The sequence below is a fragment of the Poecilia formosa genome, unplaced genomic scaffold (assembly GCF_000485575.1).
Source record: "Poecilia formosa unplaced genomic scaffold, Poecilia_formosa-5.1.2 Scaffold362, whole genome shotgun sequence".
Classification (NCBI taxonomy): domain Eukaryota; kingdom Metazoa; phylum Chordata; class Actinopteri; order Cyprinodontiformes; family Poeciliidae; genus Poecilia; species Poecilia formosa.
In genome coordinates this window covers 285,915-312,893 of record NW_006800301.1, presented here as the reverse complement: position 1 = coordinate 312,893, position 26,979 = coordinate 285,915, and the positions used below count along the sequence as shown (strand labels likewise).

The 26,979-nt window shown below is 37.9% G+C and overlaps 1 protein-coding gene across 1 annotated transcript in view; it reads right to left on the bottom strand.

The window, feature by feature from the left end:
* Positions 1-26,979, bottom strand: part of si (sucrase-isomaltase) — a 61,424-nt gene that overhangs the window by 21,809 nt on the left and 12,636 nt on the right. The window contains exons 13-37 of the mRNA XM_007574824.2: positions 25,966-26,079; positions 25,546-25,630; positions 25,126-25,243; positions 22,326-22,497; positions 20,809-20,925; positions 18,191-18,345; positions 17,210-17,294; positions 13,633-13,689; positions 10,033-10,157; positions 9,822-9,910; positions 9,558-9,607; positions 9,027-9,206; positions 6,653-6,802; positions 6,350-6,556; positions 6,057-6,211; positions 5,161-5,329; positions 3,755-3,851; positions 3,007-3,119; positions 2,575-2,700; positions 2,155-2,283; positions 1,801-1,914; positions 1,606-1,668; positions 1,031-1,144; positions 836-926; positions 596-734 (exon numbers count right to left, since the gene is read on the bottom strand). Of these exons, the coding sequence (XP_007574886.1) occupies positions 596-734; positions 836-926; positions 1,031-1,144; positions 1,606-1,668; positions 1,801-1,914; positions 2,155-2,283; positions 2,575-2,700; positions 3,007-3,119; positions 3,755-3,851; positions 5,161-5,329; positions 6,057-6,211; positions 6,350-6,556; positions 6,653-6,802; positions 9,027-9,206; positions 9,558-9,607; positions 9,822-9,910; positions 10,033-10,157; positions 13,633-13,689; positions 17,210-17,294; positions 18,191-18,345; positions 20,809-20,925; positions 22,326-22,497; positions 25,126-25,243; positions 25,546-25,630; positions 25,966-26,079 (3,014 nt within the window). The remainder of the gene's footprint in view (positions 1-595; positions 735-835; positions 927-1,030; positions 1,145-1,605; positions 1,669-1,800; positions 1,915-2,154; positions 2,284-2,574; positions 2,701-3,006; positions 3,120-3,754; positions 3,852-5,160; positions 5,330-6,056; positions 6,212-6,349; positions 6,557-6,652; positions 6,803-9,026; positions 9,207-9,557; positions 9,608-9,821; positions 9,911-10,032; positions 10,158-13,632; positions 13,690-17,209; positions 17,295-18,190; positions 18,346-20,808; positions 20,926-22,325; positions 22,498-25,125; positions 25,244-25,545; positions 25,631-25,965; positions 26,080-26,979) is intronic.

Below are 26,979 nucleotides of genomic sequence, written 5' to 3'. Positions count from 1 at the left end.
CAAGGGGAGAAAACCCAGACTATGCTGGAAGTGATACTTTTCGTTGAGCAGAATTGCATAGGAATTTAACGACCAGGCCAGCTAAAAGCTGCTCTACTTGTCTTGTGCTGCAATGTTGAGACCTGCAATCAAGTTGTTCACCTCACAATCCTGCAAAACGTTCACCTGGATGTTTCACAGGACTTTCATATACACAATTGCACAGGATAAAAAAATTCTGTTTTATAAATTCAATATCTAAAAAATGTCAGAATCTAATGAGGTTATAATTCTTCCACAGAATAGTGTTACCTCACTTGTGCTGTAGTCTTAGAACTACAACTTAAAGTAATGTTGTGATGTGTCTACAGCGCAGCGAGAAAATTGTTACAGGGACCAATTTTCTTTTACACTGGCAAACATTATCATAAAGATTTAATGAGAACAGATTTCTGGCAGGACATATTGAGTTATTAGTCTTCTGAAGCTGGATTTTCCTCTACAGGCCGGTTCAGTCAGAGCTTTCTGTTCCTTTTAAACAATACATGGGTTAATACAAACAATTAAGTTAATTCAGATAGTGCAACCAAGAAAACATGAAGACATATACACTCACTCGAAGGTAGGTTTGGTGTGAGACCATCCGTAGAGGTTGTGGACGTCATAGTGCGCGACTTTCTTTCCATTGCTAAGTATCTGCTCACTGTTCATGCAAAGAGTCTTGTGGTTCAAGCCCATATGGCTGGATTCCAGGGCTGTATGGTGCACAAAATATAAAAACACACAAAAATCAATTTAAAAATGTCACTCTAGGTGGGTTTAGAAAAAAAAAAAAAAAACACAGACAGATTCTTACGTGGCATATATGGAGGGTTCTCTAGGAGGGGATTGCCAAGACATTTACCACCAACTGTGCCATGGACAAAACTTGCAGGTTCATTCATGTCCTTCAGACAAAAAGTAGATTGCAATGTATAAAAGGAAATGTTGTGGACAATTTTGTGAAGAATTTCTTAATGGAACAGCCATATATTTATTTCCTTATACTCACAATCCAAAGACCATCAAACTTCATCGTATTGTAGAAGTCTTGGATTTCTTGTTTCCACCATGCTGCGGTTTGAGTACGGAAGAAGTCTGGGAATGCGGTGTACGCCCGGTAGATCTGGAAATGATCAAAAAACGCACATAATTAAAATGTTAACATTCACTGAGTTACATTGATGCACCACAAACTTACATAAAGTCGACCAAAAGCATATGTAAAGGAAAGTGTTAAGACGGTGGTAGAAATTCATCCTATAATCTGTGGGTTGCCAGTTTGATTCCCACTCCGTCTCTGTCGGAGCGGGACTGGCGGCTTGCCACCATCAGTTTGTGAATGTGCGTATGTGAATGACTAAAATGTAGTGTGAAGCGTTTTGGGGTCTTGATAAAGTGCTGAACAAGTAAAAAAGCCATTTATCATTTAAGATACAATTTAAATATTAAGCCCATGCTTACCAAACTTTCCAGTAAATTGTTTAAACCAGTTTTACTTTGAGGGTTTCAAAGATGAAAACGATTCAATAGCTGAAATATTTGAAATATTCTAAGTTCAGACTGTAAATGTGGGAGGCAGTGTACCTCAACTTGGGTGTCCCAGTCAAGACTTTCATCAACTACGACATTTGGGAAATCAGGCCAGACCTAAAAGGAAAAAAGGGCCACAGAAAAAGTCACAAATAACTGAGGGACAAAAAAATCTATCACCATATCTTTTTATGTCTCTCTTTATCAGTAGTTCAGGGTCATTTTCTGACTTTGATAATTGAGTCTTACCTTTCCCCACACGATGTCGTTGCTCAGATGGCTGGGCCATTTGATGAAGACATCAGCTGCTTTTCCTCTGGTGAAAGCAGGGTAAACTGTTTCATTGCCTGAAATGGCTGGATCCTGAAATTAAACACACATCAATAAACGACTTCAGGGATTCACAATATATTAAGTTTACTATTGGAATCAGACACATCATTTGTAAGCCTAAAGCATTACAAAAAGCCTCCACTACTTTTTGCCTCAAGTTAAAATGGTTTAATGCTATGCACTGTGCGCTAAACTGTAAAAATGCCTTGGAGATATATGGCTGTATTTGTGCATACATGTGTCTGCCAGCAAGAGTTAAGTGTTGTTTACCAGAATGAAGATGAACCTCATGCCTTCTGCTCTCATGTCGTCCACCAGGCGTGGCAGATTTTGAAACTGTGAGTCCAAAACAAAGTCCAGCTGACGCTCCATATAATCGATGTCTGCGTATTGCACGTCCTGCAGCAGATGAAAGGTAAAGGTCAGATTAGTTAACGCTTGACTGACGACGTTTGCCAAATTCTCAGCTTGAAATTACTGTACAATTGCTTCTCTAACTTACTAATAAACTCATAAGAGTTGTTAATCCAGTTTTAGAAATAGAAATTTTAACTTGGTCAAATAAGGTTCTTCAAAAGGACTAATAAAACTACACTCAACAGACGAAGGACCTTAACATTTTTGTAATTATTTATTCATTCATTATTGTTAAACACTCAACAGACACCCAAAAAAGTCTCTTAAACTTACATAGGGAATACGAGCTGCCTTCATGCCTCTGTATAGTTCTTCTATTTCTGAGTCATCGGCATAACCGTAGCGACACAGCTGAAACCCAAGGGACCAGTAGGCAGGTAGAACAGGTCGTCCAATTAGCTGTAAAGACGGAAACAAACAAGAAAGTTAAGGTAATTCAGCAGAGGAAATAGTTGCTTTTTGGGAAAATAGGACAAGGTCCATAAAGTGTATTTTTTTTGTTTGTTTGTTTGTTTGTTTTTTGTGTGCTTTAGTGTTTGTATGTGTGTTTGTGTGCATGTGTGTTTGGACTGGCTAAATGAAAGAACGCAATGAAGCAAGGAACTCCCAGCTGCCGCAGTCCATCACCAGTGGCCCAGGGCCAAGTGGAAAACACACACATGCTCACACAGCTAAAGTCACTTATATGAAGCAAAGAAGACTCACTGTGGTGTATTCCTGCACAACCATCTCAGGTGTTGGTCCCAGGACCATGTAGAAATCCAAAATGCCTCCAAGTGTGCGGTAGGTCAAAGCCGGAGTTGGCTGGAAAGTCACATCTGGACACAAAATAATAAGATATTAATGACTCTTAAAAGTTTTATGTAAAGTCTAATTTGTCCAAGAATAAGTCTGATGTCCTTTACAGTATGTAAGGTCTAAATGATATTTTCCAGTTTATAAGTTACATTTTTTTCATAGTTTGGCTGCTCCTATAACTAAGTGTTTTTTTTTTCCTCTGTGACGCATTTTTTTGTTAGTTCATACTAACGGACATTAGCCAAGGAGTTACTGTCTGAGGCCGCAAAGGAAGTTAATAGTGGGCTGAAATCAAGATGGGCAAAGGTGGAGGAACGCGGGCAAAGATAGGAGCTTGAAGATATTTAACCATTACATAAAGTGTGTGTAACCCAACACTTGTGTTTGAAAATGATATAGTAAAGAGTAAGATGTTTTTTTTTTCTCAGAAAGCAGTTTTCAAAGTTTCTCCTCTCTGTTTTTTTTTGGATCTGAAGAACTCTTCTTGATAGAAGGTAGTAATTATATGCATGCATAACATAAGTAAAATTCATTACAACTCTAAAAATAAGTCAATCATTGGGATTATGTGAAAACTGATGAGCTTGCTCTATACCCATTAAACCCTTATCTACCTTTGATTTAGAGTCTGCACTAATGCATATGCATTTCTCACCCATTGCATTACTGTTCAGCAACAGCACTCCGTGAGCATCAGCAGTGTCCTCAAGGCCCATGTAGAAGGGATGCACTCCATAGCAATTCATCTTGTACTGAAGGAACGGAAGTAAATACATAAAAAAAGTATTTAAATTGTGAAGTTGCCAAATCCTGGTTGAAATGTGGATATCTGTGCCGTTTGTCCAAAGGCTGGCCACTTTGATGTATCATTAGCAAGTCTCTGTAAATATTTTATTGAATCTATTACTATGAAATATCTGCCAGCAGCAGACGTTTCTTGGATAGAACTGGCCAGTGGTTGAAAAAGAGCAGGTAATGTGTTAGCGGAGGAGAAGACATTTGCACTGTCAGATGTCACCATCCGGAAACGATATCTGCAGCATAAGAAGCTGATGAATTCCAGCTCAGTTACTACTATAACTTTTTCTATGGAGGTATTTTAAAGTCTTTGTGTGCACAAAGAATGTTGTGTTCTGTCTTCTATATTTATGGTGCTCTGCAGAAAGATTCATATCCCTCGAACTTTTCACATCTTTTTATTTCACAGCCACAACTTTCACTTTTTTTGGGTTCTTACCTTACAAGCAAACTAACCAGCATCTCAAATAAAGTGGATGGAAAATGATACATTACATCCACAAGTTTTTGGGGGAAATATCTTTACCAGTTTCCCATATAGGTACTGGATTTTTTTACTCATCTTTGCAAAGAAAAGCTTGATACTGCTTATTTTGATTAAGCTTTCATTTCACAGTTAGGCTCTACTTTGTCTTAAAATGTCAACTAAAATCAGAAGAAAACCCACTGAAGGGCATGGCTGCAACATGACCAAGAAAAGTTCAAGGGCTATGAATATTTTTGCAAACTAATTATTTTTATTTTTATAGTGTGTGTTTTAGCCTTTTCCCCCCCTTTCTAGTTTTAATATCCTTTCTGTCTGAGGGGCACCATAACATTTGTATGAACTCTGCAGAGCTGTCCCACGTGCTCAGCAATTATGCTTGATAATGCTGATGTAGGTAGAAAGCTCATCCTGACTGGCCTTGACACTATTTGGGGAAACATGATGACACTCAAAAACTGCTTCATATCAACAGAACAAAGTGACATGGCAGAAAGAAAGACAAATGTATACAGGTCACCTCTAACATGTCTGAAGAGTATACAATGTTAAAGACATTTGGCACACAGGTGTAGCAAAACACAAGAAGCTTAAAACCCATTGAGAGGACCTAACCTTTGGAAACAAAGGTGTTAATGACTGCTAGCTGTGACGAAACTGTGATCAAAAGAGCTTAATAAAAAATCCCCATAGTTAGGCTGGATACTAAAAAGCCCCCTGTTAGGATGATAATCTTTATTCTTTATTTTTTTGAAGGTATAATTTAGTGGATTACTTACACCAGGAGGCTGGTCCTTGGAGAACATCCCCCAGGTATGATAGTTCAGATCATGTCTATAGGTGGTGTGCTCAGTTTCTCCAAAGCCATAGACAAAATTGGATGACAGTCGAGTCGACACTTGGATGAACAAGTCTGAGAAGGTAAATCCTGGTATGGCAGAGTCCCAGCTGAGGAAAGCGATGGAGGATGTAATTAGTCAAAAGCAGGGTGGTAGAGGGAACTGTTATTTGGAATAGATTCTTCTTTTGTTATGTGACATCATTGTGACTCCTGCTGAACAACAGGAAGCTACTTTAGTCACTGACTATGCTAGTTTCTAATTTGTTGACAAAACTAGAGGAGTTAAGTCAACACTGTTACTCTAACAGGGAAAAATTGGAGATTTTAATATATAAAATGTAGTATATCTAATTTAATCAGAGCTTTAAGAATAGTCATAATCCTTATTCAGATCATTTATGAAGCACTTTGTAAACAGGTGGACCTCAAAATAAACAGATGTTCAACCAATGAACAGGAGAAAACATAAAAAAGTTGAAGGCAAAGAAAACCCTATAAAACACGTTAACATGTTAAAAATAAATGCACAATGCATGGTGATCAATACAGCATAAAACAAAAGTGAATACTAAAAGTTATTTTGAAAAGGTGAGGTTTCAGTCTCATTTTAAAATCTAAAACGACCCGGTCATTTTACTTGAGGATTAAAGGTTTCTTTAAGTACTAAAACACATTGCGATTTTCATTGTGCTGGTGGCCTGGAAGAGCAGCTACATCAACATTAAAAAAATATTTATTAACCAAGTGCCCAAAACAGCAGGATTTGCTGGCGCAGTCAGAGATTTGCCTGGAGTTCAGCCTGCCTGAAGCAGGCATTTAATGTTGAATACTCACATCTTGGTTCCTGTGCTCTTTCTTACGACCTGGATGCCGAACGGGTTTTGAGTCACTGAGACCTTATAAAGCCTTTTGCTTTCATCCGCCTCAGGAGTCGAAGGAACCGACAGTGGCACCGGTACTTCAAAGCGATCTGCTGTTGGGTCCCAAATCTGGACAAAGATGGGGTTTTATTATTATAGTGAGTGATATAATGGTATGAGTGTCTTAAAGACATATTTTCTAAGTAGAAAAGAAGGAAAGGGCAGCGTCAAAAACCCACACTACAACGATAAAAAAAAAGTACAAACCTTGAACTGGAGCATGTCGCTGGCGTGATACCAAATCTGGACACGGAGGTTGTTCACATCTGGTGAGCCTGGACGACCACTGCTCCTGTACTTCATGTTCCGAGTGATATCGAGTGTCATACCGGTACTGGTTTCGCTGGTTGTTGTAACAGTGTAACCGTAGTCACTTGGATAGTAACACCAAGGTACCTTCTCGATGGTACTTGTCTACACAGGGCACAAAAAACAAATTAGGAAGGTGATCATTAATCCACAAAAGACCATGTGTACTCATGAACATCATCAAGGTGAATTACTACTCACTTGCCACAGGCAGCCCCTGGCCTTGCACTTGGTTTCATCTGCATTATCCTCTGGATGGCAGTCAAAACGCTGAAGCTCATCGCTTATCATGTCAAACTGAACTGTGTAGCTTTCTCCCAGGCTCAGGCCCAGGTTGGACAGGAAAAGCACCTGAAAAGAATCATACCAAACATCCATGTGGTCATTCAGTCAAGGAGATCCAAACTGTAAAGTTTTCATCTGTTTATATTATTTTTTACTTTTATTGCTCATGAAATGGTGTCTAGTCCCAATGCGTATTTCAGTATTTGTAATATTTTTTTTTTCTCTATGGATCATTAGATGCGTACAATGTTTCACAGATTCTTTTGCGATGACTGTGTCATCCAGAGCAAAGATGGAGAATATTACATTTGGAAACAATGGAATTGAAGAGGAATGAAAAGGAAGGCATCGTCAAAATGTTAAAGAACAAGAAATTAAAAAGGAGGAACAGAAAAGAAAACGAGGATTGAAAACCAGAAGTTAGAGCTAGGCAATACATTTTTCAAGAGGCCATTAAAATGTTCTTCCAGACAAAAGGCTTAAGTAAAATACCACCGCCCGTAAATCGAAGTCATGTATTGAAAAACCTACATGTGTTTAATGATTTTTGGCAGTTGCTATCTACATTCAAGGCCCAGTCTGGTCTCACAAAGACAAATGGTCACAACAAGCCCGAGTTTAAGTTCAACAGCACATTTACCCCTCACCCCCAGGAAATGATTACCACAGAGAGTCATTTGATAAATGCAGGCTTGTGTGAGTGACCAGAGAGACCTTGAGGATCCGCATAAGAGCATCTGCAGCTGTGCATACACACACACACACCCACGCGCACACACACAAGTGTGTGGGTGCACACATGAGTACACAAGTGCACAAAGGAGAATCTCTCTTGCACTACTTCGCCCGGGACCTATTGATGGTTTATAAACTCTTGCCTTTTGCTAGTAACCATGAGAGCTTACAGTAGAATCATTGCTCTTAGTCATTATCCTCAATCTTTGTTTTGGTTTCCTGCGCACACACAGGCCCTCACAGAAGGCCCTCTTGGCCCTCAACTAATGTGAACTGTTGTCATTTCTTACAGTTACAGGCCAACCTTGAATTTCATACCTATGTTTTTTTCAGGTTTTATTAGAACAAATGGCAGACGTGTAGCTGTTGGAGAGTTTATCCATCCTGCATGTCTGAGGTAACAGTACTGGCTGTAAAGTGCTTTTTTTTATATATAAATTTACACTTTATTAGGTTCACCTTACTTATTTGGGGTTAGCCCCATTCTACCCTTATCTTACTTACAGGATTTACACTTACAATAATGTTAATTATTTTTTTATTTAATTAATTAATTTATTTTTGTAATGGGTCTGGTTAAGTAAATATTTTTCATCACAAATATTGTCCAACTAAAACAAATAATTCCAGGATTTTAGTTTGCAACTTCACAAAAATTAAGCATGATTCGGCATTATTCTGACTTCTAGACGGAGGGAACGTATTTATAACATAATCATATCTGTGGGAATAAGTAGCCTTAGTTTCCCATTCTTAGTTAACAAGAGTAGCATCCAGTGTGTTATTGTTCTGCTGCAGCACATCTGCTTCAAGGTTCTGCATGTTTTGCATTCAGGGACCGTATTCAGCACACCTTGGCAATAACAAGTGGTTATTTGAGCTACTGTTGCCTTCAGACACCTCCCCTTTACACCTCCCTTTTCAGCACCTCTACATGCTGGTGTCTTTCCTAAATCTATGTAGGCGTTACCCTGTGAAAGGCAGGTTACCTATTCATGTAAAAAAATATATATATATATCCCAAATAAAATGACCAGTCAATGATTAATTAAAATAATAAAAGAAACAGATAAAATGTTGACTATTTGCTTAATCTTGATAACTTTTTATCCAACTTTATAAGGATCATATGAAAAGACAAGAGTAATTTATCAAGCCAAGTTCTGAGTTAACTTTAAAACTGTTTGGTAATAATAGCCCTGGTCTTCATCAAAGCTTATGGGAACAATCTAAATCCCTTTGAGGCAATTTTCCCCACTCGTCTACAAGGTGACTCTTAGCTTTGTCTGCTGTTTGAAGCAGAAGAGTGTGAAGACTCATAGTTTTGTTACACAGAGAGAAAGCTAAATTCAACAGCATGTAAGTCTTTAGCAGAAGCGTACCTGAAACACGTCATGGCATCATCAATAAACCAATTAGTGTTTACAGTCAAAATGAGAAACACGTAAAAATTCTCTATTAATGAATAGGTGCAAAGAAAAAGAAAGTTTACGCAGCAACTAAAACGGTGAGGTGAAGGGGTTAATGTTTTGAGTTATAGTTAAAGTCTGTTTACCTGTTTGGTCGCATCATGGTAAAAGCTGGAGCTTGGAAGTTGTGTAACTGAGCCAGAGGGCATGTGAGTCACAGAGACCGATGGGGGAAGATTAGGCACTCCCATGATAGTAATCTTCTCAAATTTAAGATTATTTGGATCCTTGTAGCCCGCATGGGTCACCTGTAAATTCAGGCGTCCCTATAATACAGAAGACAAGAAAAGGGTCAACTTAAAATTCACAAAATGCGACAGCTACAGTTCAGCAGAATACCCATTTCATGATTTAATTTAACAAATGAAACACTGTGAGCTTTCAACATTAGAGCATATGAATAACATTAACACTCATACATTAAACATATCTGCCAATTCTCTATATGTGAAGGAGGAACATCATTTTTATTTTATTTTTCATCCAACAGAGCTTTAGCAGCATCTGTAAATCAATCCAGCCTGGTGATCTGGATAAAAGTCCCCACCAGCTCTCACCATTAAGTGTGAGCTCGTGTCAATGAAGATACAGTGAAATTGCATGTGGTTGGAACTTACATTGGCAAAAGAGAACTGGTAGTGGATGTAATTGCCATCTTTAACAGTATCTGAAAGGAAAGTTGAAAGGTTAATAGTAACTGGTCCGCACTTGTGTGGGCTGCTTGCTTGTATTTGAAATACTTTTATTGACTCATTCAATTCTTTGAGCTCAAATGGATAAGTGCTTCCATTACATAATAATAAAAGAAGGCCTATAATCAGTGATAATAACAGTGTTGGCGACACAAACACATCTGCTGAAAATGAGAAATGTTACGATACCTCGGGAATCTCCATCATCCCAGAATAACTCCCCAGCTGCTTGATTGTTGTCATCAAGAGTAACAATCAGACCCATTGGGTTACGGCGACTGCAGAAATATGGATAAAATTGTCAGAAATATAATATATACATACGAAAAGGCACAGAGTTAAATGTGAGACATGCAATGTATTTATATGTATGGGTGACACAAGAGCTGTATGCGAGAACCTGTGTGTTGTGGTGACGTCAGGTTCCTGCGTAGGAAGAATAGCGCCTCCTCTGATGTGCAAGCCCAGCTTGTCAGCAGGTAGATACATATCAACACGCGTTTTGCGGTCTTCTATCCGCTCCATCTGCGTTATTAAAGCAAAAATAGTTGCAGGTTGTGTTCAGCATTAGTTTAATCAAAGGTAACCCTCAAGACTCTGTATTATGTGTCCACACTTTTCAGTTTAGGTTGATAATAAAGTTGTTTACCCTGATGTCTGATTATCTGCAGGCATTACATTTGTTCTACCTGAATCTGGTATGCATAACTACCAACTGAAATATGTCTTTATATGATTATATTTACAGTTTAATGAATGGAACCCGTTCTTTTAAGTCTCACATTGAACATCTTATGCACTTCAAATTAAGGCAAGTGTGCTTCAATAGAAAATGTCTGTTTACCACCTGGGTTTTATTCTACATAAAGCATCTCAGTGGTGTCCCTGCAGGTGAAAAGAGTGGTCACCGATGTCTACAAGAGTGCGATCTAGGAACAGAAGCCGTGTGCTTCATTGCAATTTCAATCTTTAGATCGGTTAACTTTAGTTTCCTTGAAGCTTCTACATCTTTGGTAACAGTGGAAGGATAAAACTGTGTTTACTACAAGTGCATATAAATTAACTTCTGTGTATGTCTTCAGACCTCTGGAGGTGTTTCAAAAGCCAAACTGATAATAATAAATACATTAAGCTTTGTTTTTTTTTTTTGCTGTAATATTTTTACCTGTTTTACTTTGTATGCCTTATGGATATCATCACAGATATCACACAAAAAATGCAAAATTTTAAGTATGCCAATGGCATAAATGCATCATTTCAACCTTTTCATTTTTCCAACTTTGACACTAGTAAATATTCATTAAAAATTACATGTTGTTAGTTGGTATTGGTAGATTTAAATACAAACTGAAAACAAAATTGGGAAACAATTACAATCTTGTTGATCACAAAAGAAACCACAGATTGATGTTTCTTTTGTCAACTTTCTGTGATGCCTCAGTTTTTGAGTTCAGGTCTGACATGAGATGATGGTGGAGTGGAGGTGACCCTGCTGGTTATCTTTACGACTGGATCTGATCTCAAAGGCAGCGCAGTCTTATTTATCTACATCTATCTGCTATATTGCAACATATTTCTGGCTTCTGTAGCCAGTTTTCCTCTGATGATTTTTTTGACCTGTCTTCCACTTGCCTTTCATGCCTCTCTTGCTATCCAGATCACACTGATTTATTCAAGATAAGATTGCTGCAATGTGTCCCTTCAGCATCATAAAGTTTCAAGACAGAGATCTGAACAGCTGCAGGAATGTATCAAACTATTTCCTTTTTTCTTAAACTATTATATTACACATTGTAGTTTTACAACGACTTCCCATTTCTGATTTGATTCAATTTCAAATAAGTTTATTTACATAGCAACAATTCACAAAAAAATGTAATTCAACTGCATACATTCAAATTTATTCTAGCTACAAACTGGCACAGTGAGATTTAATTTTTATTCAAATTGGTAAAAAAGTTTTCCATCGAAGGAAACCCAGCTGACGACATCTAGACATTGACTGTTCAGGATTACTCATGAACCAGAATGTGGTGACAGTGGACAGTCGACTGCATGGTGGTGTTTTCTTTCTTTCTTTCTTTCTTTTTTTTTTCTTTAACATTAATGAATTATGGCTCATTTTACCTGCGTCACTGACTGCCCTGCATTACGGGTCTGCAATTTGTGGCTTTTCTTTATCACAGTGGCTCATAATGACTTTGACAAATAAAGTATCCAAAAATGGACAATTTTACATATAAACGTTTTCATTTTAGCATTTCTGTCTAAACTATCTGCATAGAAATTCCACAATATAATGAAACTAGTGGTGAAACAAGGGAGTGTTTACCCTATAATTGGCTTTACATAAAGTCCTGGAAAATGTCAAAAAATAAATGTCAGATGGTCTGGTTCTCCTTGCTTTTACTGACTGATGTTTTACTTTTACTTACTTTTACTAAAAAATAGAAATAAAATTTGAATAGTGATTAAATAATTACTTTAGTTATTTAAGAGCAAAATACAAAATATTCACCAAAATATTTTCATATAAACTTTATAAAATAATATGTCTTTTAAAGTTCAATGAGCTTCTGCAATTCTGCACTCAATATTTTGTGGGAACCAAACAAAGATAACTATGTGGATTTAAAGGCTGCTGATCCCATATTAAGATATAAAGTTTCCCAATTTTCATCTAAAAGTTAATCGTGTGCATGTATTGTTAGTAGATGATGGCATTTGGACTATGATATAAAAAGTTTTAAAATTTTCAGAAATATTTAGACAGAAAATAAGTCATTTATAATGAATATGTAAAAAGTTATATTTTGCAGTGTATGGTTAGGCTCTATAGGTAGTTGGCTCTTTTCATTTAGAATGGGAGTAGACCCTCTAAACCTTTACCATTCCCCTTGGTGCATCTCTGCGTCCCACCCTTCATTTATCTGAGGATCCTGACTCTTCAAGGTTAATTTCTGATCCACTGCAGACTGAATCCTCAGACCAGTTTGACACACACTCCTCTCCATCCATCTATTCTTGTTCTTCTTCTTACCCAATTTATTTGCCGCATCCTACTTTCCATTGTTGTGATGCACTAATTCTTTTTTTAAGTGATATTTTCATCCATTCCAACCAAAATAATGTCTATGTTACAGGATGTCTTTTTTTTTGCTTTACAGTATTGTGGGTTGGGAGGTAGTGGAGCGTCTGTAAGCAATTTAAGATCCTATCTTCTCCCCATTTCTTCCTTTAGGTTTTCTTTAGCTTCATCTTCTCTTTGTCTTGTTAGTTTTTTCTGTCCAAATGACATCTTCCTGCTTCTCCGAAATCTGTGATCCTCATCTTCCTGTTTTTAATGTTTTTGCGCATCCCATGTTTTCTCTTCGTTTTATGAAAAGGAGTGTTTTTTTTTTTTCTTCACTTGTTTTATTAATATTGAGCTCTGTTCCATCGGCTTTCTCTCCACCAATACTTGTTTTGGTTTTTTTTTCTGTTTTCAGTACTTTCCTTTTCTGGAGCTTGTTTTTCTTTCATGGTCATTTTCACTCATATTAAAACTCTCCCACCCTTCCATCCTCCTACCCGAATCGTCACAGGGGACCAAACAGTACAAGGGGCCAGCAGCACGAGAGCCAATCTAATCGCTCATCTGATCAGTGGGCGCTTTACATCATCAGTGTAACGCCCAAATAAGGTCCCAAAGGAGTGCGGCACCTCTTTTATCTCTCTGCCAGTGAGACAGTCTCTCCTCTCTCCTACTTGTCCCTTCTTTCACTCTATCTTTGTCCTCACTCTTTCTCCTTTAGTTTCTCCATCACAAACAAGTAACCCAAAGCAAAGACTTTCATGTGAAGCAAAGTGAAAGTGCAGTTGCCTTGAAAACTTATCACAATACAAAAACAAACTTTACAAAACGTAAAAGAAATTAAAGGTTAATACTGTAAATAAACTGTGTAAGACAAGATGTGATGCTTCCAATGGGCAACTGGTGAAGAGTAGAGAATATTCTTACCGTGTCGTAGTCGTACCACAGAGCATCTGGAATATATGCCGAGACTCTGTCCATGCCCTGCAGGAGAAAAGACAAACACTTTAGATTTGTTCACATGTGCAATATCATTAAGTTTCTAATGTAAATCTAAGACTGTATGGCTCCAACATGTGGGGTGGAAATCAACATGTCAGCGTCTCATTTAATTTGAAAGCAGACCTATTTTTTTAAATAGATTATACAGCACACTGTTCCAGTCCTGACACTTCAGTCTTATAAAGGCAAAAGATTAGAAGAAAAGCCACATTATGCAAAGAAAGGCGGGACAAACATAATATTCGTTTTGTAAAAGAAAAGGCTAAAATGTTCACAGCTCAGAAAGCCATTTTATAACTGCCCATCCTCTAATAAAAAGTTTTTCAGGAAAAAATAAAAAAAATAAAAATCTTGTCACATTTCATCTGTGGTGCTACGTTGCAACAGATGACGGAAAAGACAACACCAAGAGACGACTGATAGGTGACAGTCTTTGATGGCTTAAGGTGGTGCACAGACAGGAGCAATCAATAGACGTACGCCGAGGGCTTTGATAGCATTGTCACTTCCCTGTTCTCTCTGACAGTGTAGAACAGAGGGAAGGGGAAGAGATAAACACAGAGGGCACAGAAAAAGGTAAGGCAAAATGCACGTCCTTCCAAGAAATATCAAATTGTGAAACGCTCTGTAGCAACTGAGGACAGACAAAAATAATTTCCAACAAAAATCCATCTTTTTTTGTGTGTTTGAGACTTGAGGGGGATGATCTCTGCTGAGGTCTTTGGGTTCCAAAAAAAGAAAATTATTAGAGAAGACCTATATTAGCTCATTTGATTTGTTTTTCAGGCCTTTGATATACCCTCACTGGCCAATTTATTAGGTATACCTATGTGGTACCCTGTTGACCTTGCAACTATCTTAATGCTTTGTGGTTATGGCATGACATAGTTGCTCCACAATCATAATGTGATTCTCTTGTTCCACATCCCACAGGTGCTCTACTGGATTAAGATCTGGAGGCTGCGGAGGCGACTGGAGTACACTGGCATGATTAAAAAATTGAATTGATTTTTATGGTACATTATTATCCTGCTGGTAGAAGTCATTACAAAATTAGTGCACAGTGGTCATAAAGTTAGGGACATGGCTTGGCGCTTAAGCAATGCTCAAGATTATTATTTTTCATTTGAAACTCAATAAATAATGGTAAATTATGATAAACAGATGGTTGTAAGAGGATCTATAAACCAAATTAAATCACATAATGCAGCCTTTGGGGCTCTGTTTACCTGTCGCAAGTGCTGCACATAAGTGCTCCCCTCATACCTTGACATATTAGTATCACCTATCACTCACCTCACCAACTAATGGAAAGGCTTTACAGGATGAAGCTCTGCTGCTAATTATAATTAGAGGGGCCAATGCAAAAGGCACGCATCCTTGTTTTTGAAGCTGGGTTAGTCAAAAGGTTAGATCTGATCTGCTGGGCCAAAGATTTGCTCTGGCAGAATGATCAGATACTAGCTAGGAGAGAGACAGCTACAGACTAAAACTGTGAGAGCGAGCTAGAGAGAAACTTGATGCAATGGAATGTGATCACAAGGGTAAGTTGGGAGCAGATGATTAAGAGAATTCCAATGGGAGCCAACGTTTGATGAAAGGTTGAGTTAAAAAGAAAAGGGAGTTATCAGCAGAGTGGAAAGCACTGTGAAAACCAGAGGGGACAGCATATAGAGGCAGTACCGGAGATCCTCTTGGTTTATCGCGGAGATCAAAGTTAAATCATGCATTGATTTACATGCTATACAAAGAGCAACTTTAGAGAAATGCATAGCGGACGGAGAGACGGATAAAGAGAGACAGAGAAAAAACAGAATAAAGAAAAAAACTAAAACCAGACGCATATGTTCCACACAGTAGATGCTATGGTGCTGTCCTGGCCTGAACTCATACAGCACAGCTCAGAAACTCCCTCATGACAAGATGGACATGATTGTGATGTAAGTGCTTGGGTGGACGTCCATGTTAAAACGTTCACAACAGCAAAAAACACTAAGGACTGGCTTTATCTAAGTGGTATGTGTTGTGAGCAAAGTAGCTGCTATTTATCTGCTGATGCACTTGAAAATAGGGCCATTATTCCAGCTTGTTTATTTTTCTTTTGTTGTAATGCATCTTCGCACAAGTACCTATATGTCTTCTATATCTCAGATTTGACATTGGAGAGCCGTAACCCTCTTTTGATTAAATATTTTCTTAGATGCACATTTAAGAAATGGTCCTAGGTTTTAATTTCGTCAAGGCAAATTTATAAGGTTGTGCAAATAATAATAATAATAATAATAATAATAATAATAATAAACCGTTTTTATTTCTAATCAGTACTGTCCATTATGCGTCCTTAACTTTAGGAGTGCTGCATGTGCAAGTAGCTGCAAACATGTCATTATTAGACAAGGGCAACATGATGTGCAAGTTCTGAATCCATTTCCAGAATATGTTTAGGTAATGTACTGGAAATGCATTCATCACAAATCCCAGTCATCACAAGCATGGTCATTAATTTCTTCTTTGGAGATTAACTTTTATGGCTGATTTTTCTCCATGTTCAATTATCAGGGCACAGCGACGGAAAGCAATTACTACTTAAGAGAAGAAAAAAAAATTAGTGCCTAGTCATAATTGATACCACAGCCATGATTCCTGAATTATTATTTCTTTTTATAAAATCCTGTTTCCAGCTGGACTGCTAAAGCTGGATTATATCTCTGCCTGCAAACAAGCTGTGAAAAGGTACATTTATCTTCTTTCAGAAAATCATGTGTGCTTAAAATAGGATCCTACTAAATCACCCTTCGACTCTTCCTTCTCCTTACATTTAGCACATCACCAGCTTTAAACCATTGTAAACACACACTTCCACTTTTACAAAAAACTTTTTTTCCACAATGGTTAAAGTTATAATCTCTCCAGCCTTATACAAATCCAGTTGGGCTTACAATACTTTGCAACACACAAGAGGCCATTCAAAACCGCTTAAAATTCAGGCCCTTTTGACACAACTGCAATTACTTCACATACAGTAAGTGTAAGCATGTGCACACACACAAACACACACACACACACACCCATTTGCATGTATGCACACTTATAAGTGCACACGATATCATGCATACACTATCAAACAAACAAGTGTACACACTTCTATCTGCACTTCTAATCTTCTAGTAATGAGGTCAGCGTTCTCATTAGAGCTGAGAGAAAGAAGGGAGGGTCTGAAAGAGAGCTGAATGAGGGATGAGAGGAGGAGAGGGCAACAAAGAAAATCCCATGTCATATTTTCTCAGGGGAGGTCATGGTTTGCACGTATAAGTAGCTGATCATCTAATCTGCTAGACCTTTTTTTTTTGTTGTTGTTTAGCAGCTTTTTTTATTAAATGCCCAGGAAATAATAGAGCTGCTTCTGTGTTACACAAGACTTCCCGCGCATCACTTGTTCATTCTAAAATTATTCTTTTCATTTTGCTTATGAAATTCAAATATAATTTGTGTCTTAACTAACCGGTTCAAGCACAGGTGTGATGAGCAGGTGTTTTCCCCAGAGAAACTGGCGATCCACATCCCAGGTGGCGCTGTCAGAGTAGAACCTTACAAGAGAAAGTGTGGCAATATATAGTCACTTTGAATGTCCTAATCCAAGTTTTAAAAAGACAGCATTTATTAGAAAACCCCCCCTGAAAAGCCGACATTTAAGGAGAGCTTTGGATCCTTCTCATCCTAAATTAGCGAGTTCAGTTTTCACAAACATTTGATTACTCATCACTTTCTTTACATAGCTTCACTTAGTCTTCTCACAAATGTTTATCTGTTCTTATTGTCAGTGTTGCAGTCTGAGTCCATTTTAAGAAACAATTTTAACTTGAGGGATTAGCTCTTACAGTAGGTTCCTCATTTCAGCTTCTCTTAATCCAAGTGTCTCTCAGTCTGAAGTGAAACACAGTACACAATATCTGTGTAATTTTTTTCCCCACTTAGTTTTACCATTTTTATGTTCTTTAATCTGTGCAAAGCACTTTTCTATTGTCATTTTAATGAACAAGAGACTACAAAGAAAGTTTAACAATGCAACAAAGTATATGTTTATTATCTTTACAACATTTAGGTTCTAATCTTCTAATAAAAAAATAAGCTCCCTAAAAGTTAATACCCTTAATATAATATACTGAAACTTTACAGTATTATTACCAAATGCTCGTAAATGACTGCTGAAATAAATTGAGAAAATTCCCATTTCATGGTTGCTGCAACTTGCTCATATTTGCATCAAGATATGCAGGTTTTACATAAGATTTTATGAGGGAGTCAATTCAGTAAGTATAGACAATAAGGTTACTTTTATTAAAAAGCAACAAGTTATTTTGAACACTACCAGCTCTACAAAATAACAGTATATACGTCTACATCAAGACCAAAGTATAGCAAACATCACAAAACCAACAGTTTGAATTGGCACCAAAAGAACTTAACATAATGGATGACTTACTCGTGCAGCAGAGGACGTACAACGGTCTCCCCTGTGGTGTGGGCTTTGTAGAAGAGAGTGTAGAGGTAAGGCAGGAGGGTGTAACGTATGTTCAGGTAATGTTTGGAGCTCTTCACCAGCATCGAGTCGGCACCGTAATAAGCGGGATCCTGGGGCTGGAGGCAGAAAAACAGATTAAAGCGTTGGGGCTGATGAATGGGAGTGGATAACAAAAAGAAAACAAAGATTTGTCTTTAACCTTCTGGGGAATAAACCAGAAATAGATAGGTGGGTGCAAAAGACACTTGTTTGAATAAGGCATGGGAGTAACTGAGTAGGGAAATTGAGTGAAACGGGTGAGGAATAAAACCATTTTTTTTATTACATGAAAGTAGACCTTAAACTGGTGTAAAATGAAAAAAAAAGAAAGAAAAATTGAAATACCCTTTATGGATTCAGCAAAGAAAATAAGTGAAGAAGTACAGTATGATTTAATTTCATGACGGCGTGAGTGAGAGGATGATTAGCTGTTAACAGGCCATGCTTCTAACATCTAGCCAATCATTTCTGCCCCCGGCACCTCCGAGAGGCTGATGAGCAGCTTGTGCCAGTGGGTCGGTGTGTGCTTGGTCTTGGCCGCATGGGCATTTGATGAGGGGCATGATTAGGGCAAAGTAAAGGTCACACATTAGCTGTCTTGTTTGGTGGGTATAGTGCATCAGATTCATCATCATCATCTTGTTGCTGTCCTCTAGCAACTACCAATCCTCATAACGTACTTATAGACGACATCTTAACACCACCACCTCTGCCCCCTCACACACACACACACACACACGCGCGCACAGTTTAAAACTATTTTTTGCATCAGTGATTAGCATGGAAATGGCCCTGAAAGAGTGCGGTCAGAGCATCAGTTTTCATAACATTTGTTATGCGAGACTGGCTTTTCTTACAAGCTGTATGTGTCGACAACAAAAATGGCTCAGTTATAGTCTAAGCATATACTCAACAAATCCATCTTGCTTGGATAAATTTACATGTTTTTGAGAGTCTAATGTTTCTCTTTTAAAAAATCCATAATGCAGCTCAGATGGCTGTTTGCTAAAGCCTGATTCTAATCAGGCATTCCCCAGGCAAAGCTGTTTAGATTTATTTTGCCATTTGAAGATACTCCAATTATCTTTACTGGCAACCTTTGTTAAGACCTTTGAAAGTCTACAAATGTAGTCATTTTCATTCCAGTAAGGTGATCTCCTGCTGAAAATTTTTCAACAAAATTACAAAATTAAGTTTTAAATTTGAGTATATGTATTCAGCTGCTGGGGGGTGAGGGGGGGATCCCACATCACAAAACATATAATTTGAAAATATGGAGAATAGGAAAGAGGTCATGACCTTGAGGACGTTCTCTGCTGTTAACAATTAACAGATTGAAGAGTTTAACTAAGTTACATGCAACAGCAACGATCCTTTGTCCGATTCTTTCATTTACAATGTTTTGTTCCAGTCTATCTCATTGCTATGGATGGTATTCATTTATTTATTTTTATAAACCCAAATCAAATGAGCATCTTAAATTTAACACCAACGTACCACATTTCTACAAATTAGTAATGGGAATTCTTAGCCCCATCAGTGAGCCAGATCATTTGGATCAGATTAGCAATAAACGTTGGCTCCTTTGGCTCCCAAATGGTTCGTCATTTAGCCCGCACTTGACTTGTGTAATTAGGCTAAATTTAGCAGTGTTTTAAGGAGAAACTGCTGTGTGTGCAGGCTTTCAAAGTGCATAAAAGTGTCCAATGAATTTAACCCCAAAATTCTGGGATTGCCTCAGTCTTCCCTCGACTTTATGTTTTGTGTAAAAACGTCGATACAATGTTTAAGGAGCATGTCTTAATGACCTGGCACATTCAGTCTGTGGATGGGCCTATTAAGAGATGTAGAAAAGTTTTTTTTTTTTTTTTGTTTTGTTTTTTTATTTTGTCTTGTGATAATTAACAGATGCATTAAAATAAATGTAGTCAGATGGTAGCTGGCTTCCATCGTTAGTGTAAAACAGTTGGTTTACATTTCTGACCAGCACATCCAGCTAGGCTCACAGCTGGAGGTGAGGATGCACAGGTAGAAAAATAATTCTCCCTAGTCCATCTGCTGTCAGTGGGGGGCTTCTCAGCTGAAACCATCTTGATATTTTACAACATGCTCGCATTGCGTCCACCATATGGCACATCATATTATGCTAATCTGACATACTTCAGCAGAGCTGCTACATTTTGCTTAAGTGTAAAATTTGCAAATATTAGCGTGTGGTGTGTGAATCCATTTTTTTCACTCTGGTCCCTACAGAGGCTGTGATGTTTAACAGCTGACATTCAAAGTTTTAAAGCCAAAATTCAGAGGTCCCACTGCTCCCATTTCACAAAGCAATTGTACTAGTATTGGTGTACACCAATCTCTGTGGATAAAAAAAGTAGTTTATGTTTTAACCGCTTGGACTCTATAGCACCTATATAATGCGATGGAATAAAGGGTATACCCTGCAGCACTTCAGACCAAACAGGGGCATTGCAGTACATAAATCTAAAAGTGACACTCAAATAAAAGAACTTCAGGACAAAATGCCTTTACTGTACCATGTAGCCCTCAGCATTGTGGTTCCGACTGAAAGGATAGAAAGCTCCAACTTGCATCCAGCGACGGCACAGCTCTTCAGTTGAGTTGTCAAAGAATCCGCAGATGTCAGCTCCGATCTGGAACACATAGGAGGAATATCAGGTTTGACATTTCGACAGAAGCTGCCGTGTGTGTCGCCATGTTAGAGTTGCACTAGAAACAGAGCGTTAGAAGACCATTTAACAAGCTCAGCATAATACAATTTGTGGATTCACGCTGTGGATTCCTACTTTGATTTATTAAAATGAAATATCTAAAGGTTACGAACATCAGTCTAAGCACCTGTTATGATAAAACACCTCTGTCTGATGATAACAGATCACCTGGAGTGCAAAAAAAAAAAACAAAGAAAACTGGCCCTACTGAGATTCCTGGCCACGAGATTCTCTTTTAAAAAGATTAAATTCAGTCGAGATTTAATTGCACAGAAAACGAGATGTGAGCATGCCAATTGTGCAATGCAAACTCCTGCTCCTCAGTAAGTTCACAAAAACTCCCTGTTTTCTATTTTGAACCACTGGCAAATTTTTAATGATTGACAGAATAAGAAGGAAACGGTCCAAATCCTATTTCCATCTTGCCGTCTTCTTTGTTTGTGAAGCATACATCTGTGTTTATGTGTTTGCTGAGGCTCCTAAAATCTGCTTGACAGAGTCCTACCAGGAGTAGTTGGCATCTGTAAGACCACCTGATGTGCACAGCTGGAAGAGTGTGTGTGTGGTGTGTGTGTGCAGTTTGCTTCCTGTTGTTTTCTCACTGCTGTTTGCACTATGTGCAATGGAGAAACAAACACTTGGGTTGTTAGTGGAAGTGCAGTTCTAGTTCTAGTTTTAGTATGTTTGTCAGTAAAATGTTGGTTTTATGGAGAAGTTACTGGTAATCTTACAGGTGATTCATTAAGTCCAGAATAACTACACCTTTAAAGAGGTCAATATTATATATTTTCCAGGCACATGTTGTTATCTTATACCACACGCAAGTCTTTTACCTTCAGTTGTTATGAATATGTTGTCTAGATTAAAAACAACAACAAATTTTACTTTGCATTTGATGCGTTGACATGGGCCTCTGTCTCTTTAAGAACATAATTCCCTTCCTGACTTCAGCACGTTATCACAACAATTCTTCTACATGCCATCCATGTACAACCGTTCTTAGGAGCATTATAAGCTCAACAGACTTGTAGTTCCACAAGGTATTTGCTAATTGCTGCTGCTGCTAGTCTGGAGGAGCTGTGTGGGAGAAATGTGCTCTGAAATGCTCATAGGCAACTCATGACAGCGAGTAACTTTTAGTCTAAGCCTTTTTATCGTGTGCAAATTCCATAAGTTGCACAAAGTCAACATATCAAACCAGCTTTGATTCTCGGATGATGTTGTCATGGCAACCAACAAGTAAAATAGTTTTCTTTCCTGTATTTCTTAGTTCACATGTTTGTCTGTGTGCGTGTACAAATGGACTATGTGGTGGTACTCACGTAGGGAACTCCAAAAAGCCCAAACTCCAGCATGCCAGGAATAGCCCATTTTATGTCATTCCAGTTCGCACCATTGTCACCCAGCCAATGTCCTGAATATTTTCCCACACCTGGGAAGGAGGAGCGCGTCAGCATCAGGGTACGGTTTGACCCGAACACTTGCTGCAGAGCTCTGAGAGAAGACAGAAGAGACTCGTGTGAGGTGGTTGGAGGTAATTACGATGCAAAGGATATTGAAGCTAAAAACAACAGATTACAAAGGGTAAAAAAGTTTTAAAGCACGTGCACACAAACATCAGTGTTTGCAGAATAAAATACACAGACACACAGTTTTGTAGTACTCCTTTTTTGCCTTTCCTGCCTCTATGTTATTGCTAAGCTTGGGAGAAATCGAAGCTGCATTGATCTCCATGACAATACAAAGTCTTGCTGATGTTTACAAAATGTGTCTCCTGCCAATATTACATTTTAATTAGAAGGAGAGAGAAAAACAGGAAGAGAATAAAAAATAGACAAATTAATTATGAGTCAACGTTAATACAAAAGTAGTGATTTACCAAATTGTCTTCTGTGGGATTATATTTCTGAGTCTCAGGTGGGTTTGTGTGAGGTGGGTGAGCACATGTAGTCCTAGTGCTTTCACTGAGCACACAGTTCTGCTGCCTTTTATAGTGACTGCTCAAAGTGAGAGGTAATAACACATGCTGCAGATTTGTCATGGTTATATGTATAATATACTAATATTATAAGGTAATCTTTTTATTGCACTTTTGTTATATTCTTCACCTATGGAGGTCACCATTTATTCACCTGTTCAATGCATGCTGAGTTGATGACGCGGCCGGTCCGTTCAGTACTGTAATTTACAACGTAAACACGGGAAGGCTAACTTTACCTGAGTTGGTTTTTATAATATTGCGTTTGACTGGTGTAATTTTAGACAGTGCCACACATTGCACCACTGTTAGCTGTTATTTAAAAAATAACAGTGAGGTTAGTCTGGATCGTTTCCCACATAAAAAAAAGTGCAGTGGGAAAGAGCCAAACACAACTTCCACCGGATCAACATTTGTGCCCTCAACATTTCTCGCCAGCAAACTTTGTTCGAGCAAAACTGATGAAGGCTTTAACGGGTGGTCTTACCTTCACAAGCTAAAACCAAATGCATGTCGACAGCTTTTATCTACAAAACGCCAAAACCACGGACAGAAGACCGGACCCTTAACAACTGTTACCGGACTGGACACAAAGCCATAGAACTACTTATATCGCACTGTCAGATGTCTCATTCAATGAAGCTGAAGGTGGCAGCAGCCACAGCACAAACACCACCTTCTTCTGCCAACTCTGTTTCTCTCCTCCGTTTGGTCCTCATCATCTTCATTCCTTGTGATTTCTACATTCCCATCAGTTTCAACTCCCTTTGGTTCAAATGGAAAAGGCTTAACGATGTTACTTAACCCTGTTTTGGCTGGATGAAGCTAGCGCAATCGGACCAAGCATATGTCATTTACCCAGAATGCATTGCGGCGACGTGGCAACGTCCGTGACATCATTACCGCCACCGACTAGTGTGAAGTGTGTCCGTATGACAATATCGTATTAAAATTTATAAAAACTAAACATCCTGCAGTATTATTGGAGTATTGTTGACATTTTCTATTCTATTATTTTATAAATGAATGCAAATAAATTTGACATTCACCTTAAGCAGTGTTAAATTTTAGTAAATGATAAATAAATAATAAAATAAATAATAAATGAGACTTCACATAAATAAAAAGCCTTAACATGAAATTAATATTTAAAATTCAAACTTCAATCAGACTGTGTAAAGTTAAACTGAGAAAAAGCTTTACAAGCCTTCTAATAAATATACCTAATCTAACTCATTTTGGTTAAACTAATATAATTAAAAAACTCCAACTAAAACATGTTGGGAACATTGATGATGTGATTCTTAAGTCAAATAGTTTCTTTAAGGGGCCTTTAAGGTAGAATATGGATTTCTACTAGGGGATATGTTTGGCCAAAACTTTTTGATGTATTTTAGTTTCAGAAAAAAGAAAATATATATGTATATATATACAACGATGGTTTGTTAAAGACTTGTCTCCTGGTTTGCTTGGTTTGTTTTTAATTGTAGACAAATGTGACATGTGATTTGATATCGCAAGTCTGGGGTACCAAAGAGATACCAGATTATTATGACTTTAATGTTTAGCACATCTATTTTAAAGAAATTTACCTGCCTACAGTCTACATGATGCATATAGAATTAAGTGTATGTTAGGAGGATTTTTTTCAGCATCAAAGGGTATTATTTGCTATAAAGCCTGCATTTGTGCTGTCTTTTGGCAGATATCCATGATCTGTATGAATTTCCATGCTCCAGTGATTATGCCCTATACTCGCCGTGATGTCTCTTTGTAGGTTTGCAAACATAATGGGTCATTACACTCTTCCAGTGCCAAAACCCAGATGAGAACTTAAAGGCACCCTGGGAGCTGGGCTCATTAAAACATAATTCTGCACATGGTATCTGACTTACAATTTTCTACAGGAATCATTCCCTGCGATTTGGAGCAGGGCATAAGTCACCTCAGTGCAATGAACTGATAAAACTTTAAAATACCAGTTCTTTTATTTTCTTTTTCAGTCAAGGCACAATACCGTCTGACTTTAATGGTCCTTTCTAATATTTTGTGGCATTGCATGTTCTGTTTTTCACATTCATATATATATGCAAGGCAGTGGGTTTGTTTTCATTCAACATGTCACTGATTATAGATGCACTTACTTTTCAGTGGCCAGCACCATAGAGTAGCCGTACAAACTGTGGACATCATAGTGGTTCCCCCACGCCTGCTTGGCATCCATGCAGAGGGTCTTACTGTACATCACATCATCCAGAATCTCTGTGGGAAAGGAAAAGATAAACAAAGTAAGAGGAAGACCTTGACACAATGCTAAATACATTTGAAACAAAAAGAAGACATGGAGAAACTAAGAAAGAGGGAAGTGATGGATAAAGAAAAAGAAGTGCACTAAAAAAACACTAAAAGTTGCTATAATGTTTTATTTAAATCTAATTTGAAGCCAAGACATCAATTGAAGAAATAAATGTATCTGAAAGAGATTCATTAATAAATATCTAAATATCATAAATACTTGAATTAGAAGAGATTTTATTTTTGATTATTAAAATTGAAAGTCTCACTTGGAGTGTAGGGAGGGTAGTTGAGCTTGTTCTTAGCACAGCCTTTATTTGATCCTTGCTTGAAGTTAGCCACTTCATTCATATCCTGAATGAAAAAAAAGACATTACGTCAAAGTGATGACTTTAATAAAGATCTATCCTTTGTTTGTTTTGTTTTGTTTTTTCAGCTAATTTGTGAATCCATGATTCACTTGGCTATAGCACAGGATTTCAGGGAAATTTGAAACTGAATGTGTGTTTTGTAACAAAAATATCTGAGTAATGAAAGCAAAACAGAAAAGCAATTGCCACAAAATGTTTTAGAACTTCAAACAAGATGTCCCTTGCTGAATATTTGTAAGTGGCTGCTGAACAATGTCAGGATGTTCGGAATTTCAACTAATTACCAGAATTATTTAATATGTCTGAAAATCCACTTACAATCCAGAGGGCGTCATGTTTGACCTCCTTGGAGAACCGCACATACTCATCTATCCACCAATCAATGCATTTTTGGCTGGTGTAGTCCGGAAATACCGTCTCCCCTGGCCAAACCTACAAAGAAGATGCAGGCATGAAAACCATTTGTTTCTGCCATTACACTTTAGTGTTGCTGCAGATAAAGCTGTGGGAAAATTTGTTTGGCATTCACTTTGCAAGCTCCATTCTTTGTTTTCTCCAATTGTAACAATACCTTTTTATTCTATTATTCAAATGTGTTTGAATATCTGTAACCACATCCTCCTGAAAATATGTAGAAGTGAGATTCATTGAAGTTATGCAAAAGAGGGGGGGGAAACTGTGCCTGTGGGGGTATTGGAGAAGCAGCTCTGAGATGTGTGAATAGGAAAGAGGAAAGTATAGATGAACTAAAAGAAGGGGTGGGATTGATGAGGGAAAGGTGAAAAAGGAGAAAGGGGATAAAGAGTCGAACGAGTTGAGGAAGAGAACAGAGAAGAGAAGAAATCGATAATGCAATAGAAATCTTGCGACGTGACTGTGTGTTAGAAGTCACCCTTAATGACGTGTATTGAGAAAAATGATTAATCCACACAGAGAGAGGGAGAAATTTTCCAAGTGTGTGTGTGGGTGTGTAAGCAGTTTCTGTGTGTAAACTCTGCTGTGGATATAAAATCTCAAGGTTGCTCCATTCTGGCTATCTTTTACCTTTACTTCTGCTGGCAATAACTTCACAGCCCAGTTTGTAGCGAGCGTATGAATTATGCTTATGTACACTCACGTGCGCGCACACAGATTTATGGGCGATGCTTTTGGCACGTGGAAGGAACGGCAAGGTCAGAGCTTATTGATAGACCGTTGCGGATGCCATCTTTCTTTTATGAGTCATTTGTTCCCTTACTCCAGGATTTTGTCATCTACACATCCCTGCTGATGGCTTTTACAGAGCAAATGCTTTAAACAAATCAGCTGGCATTTGTCACCGCATACCTTTTG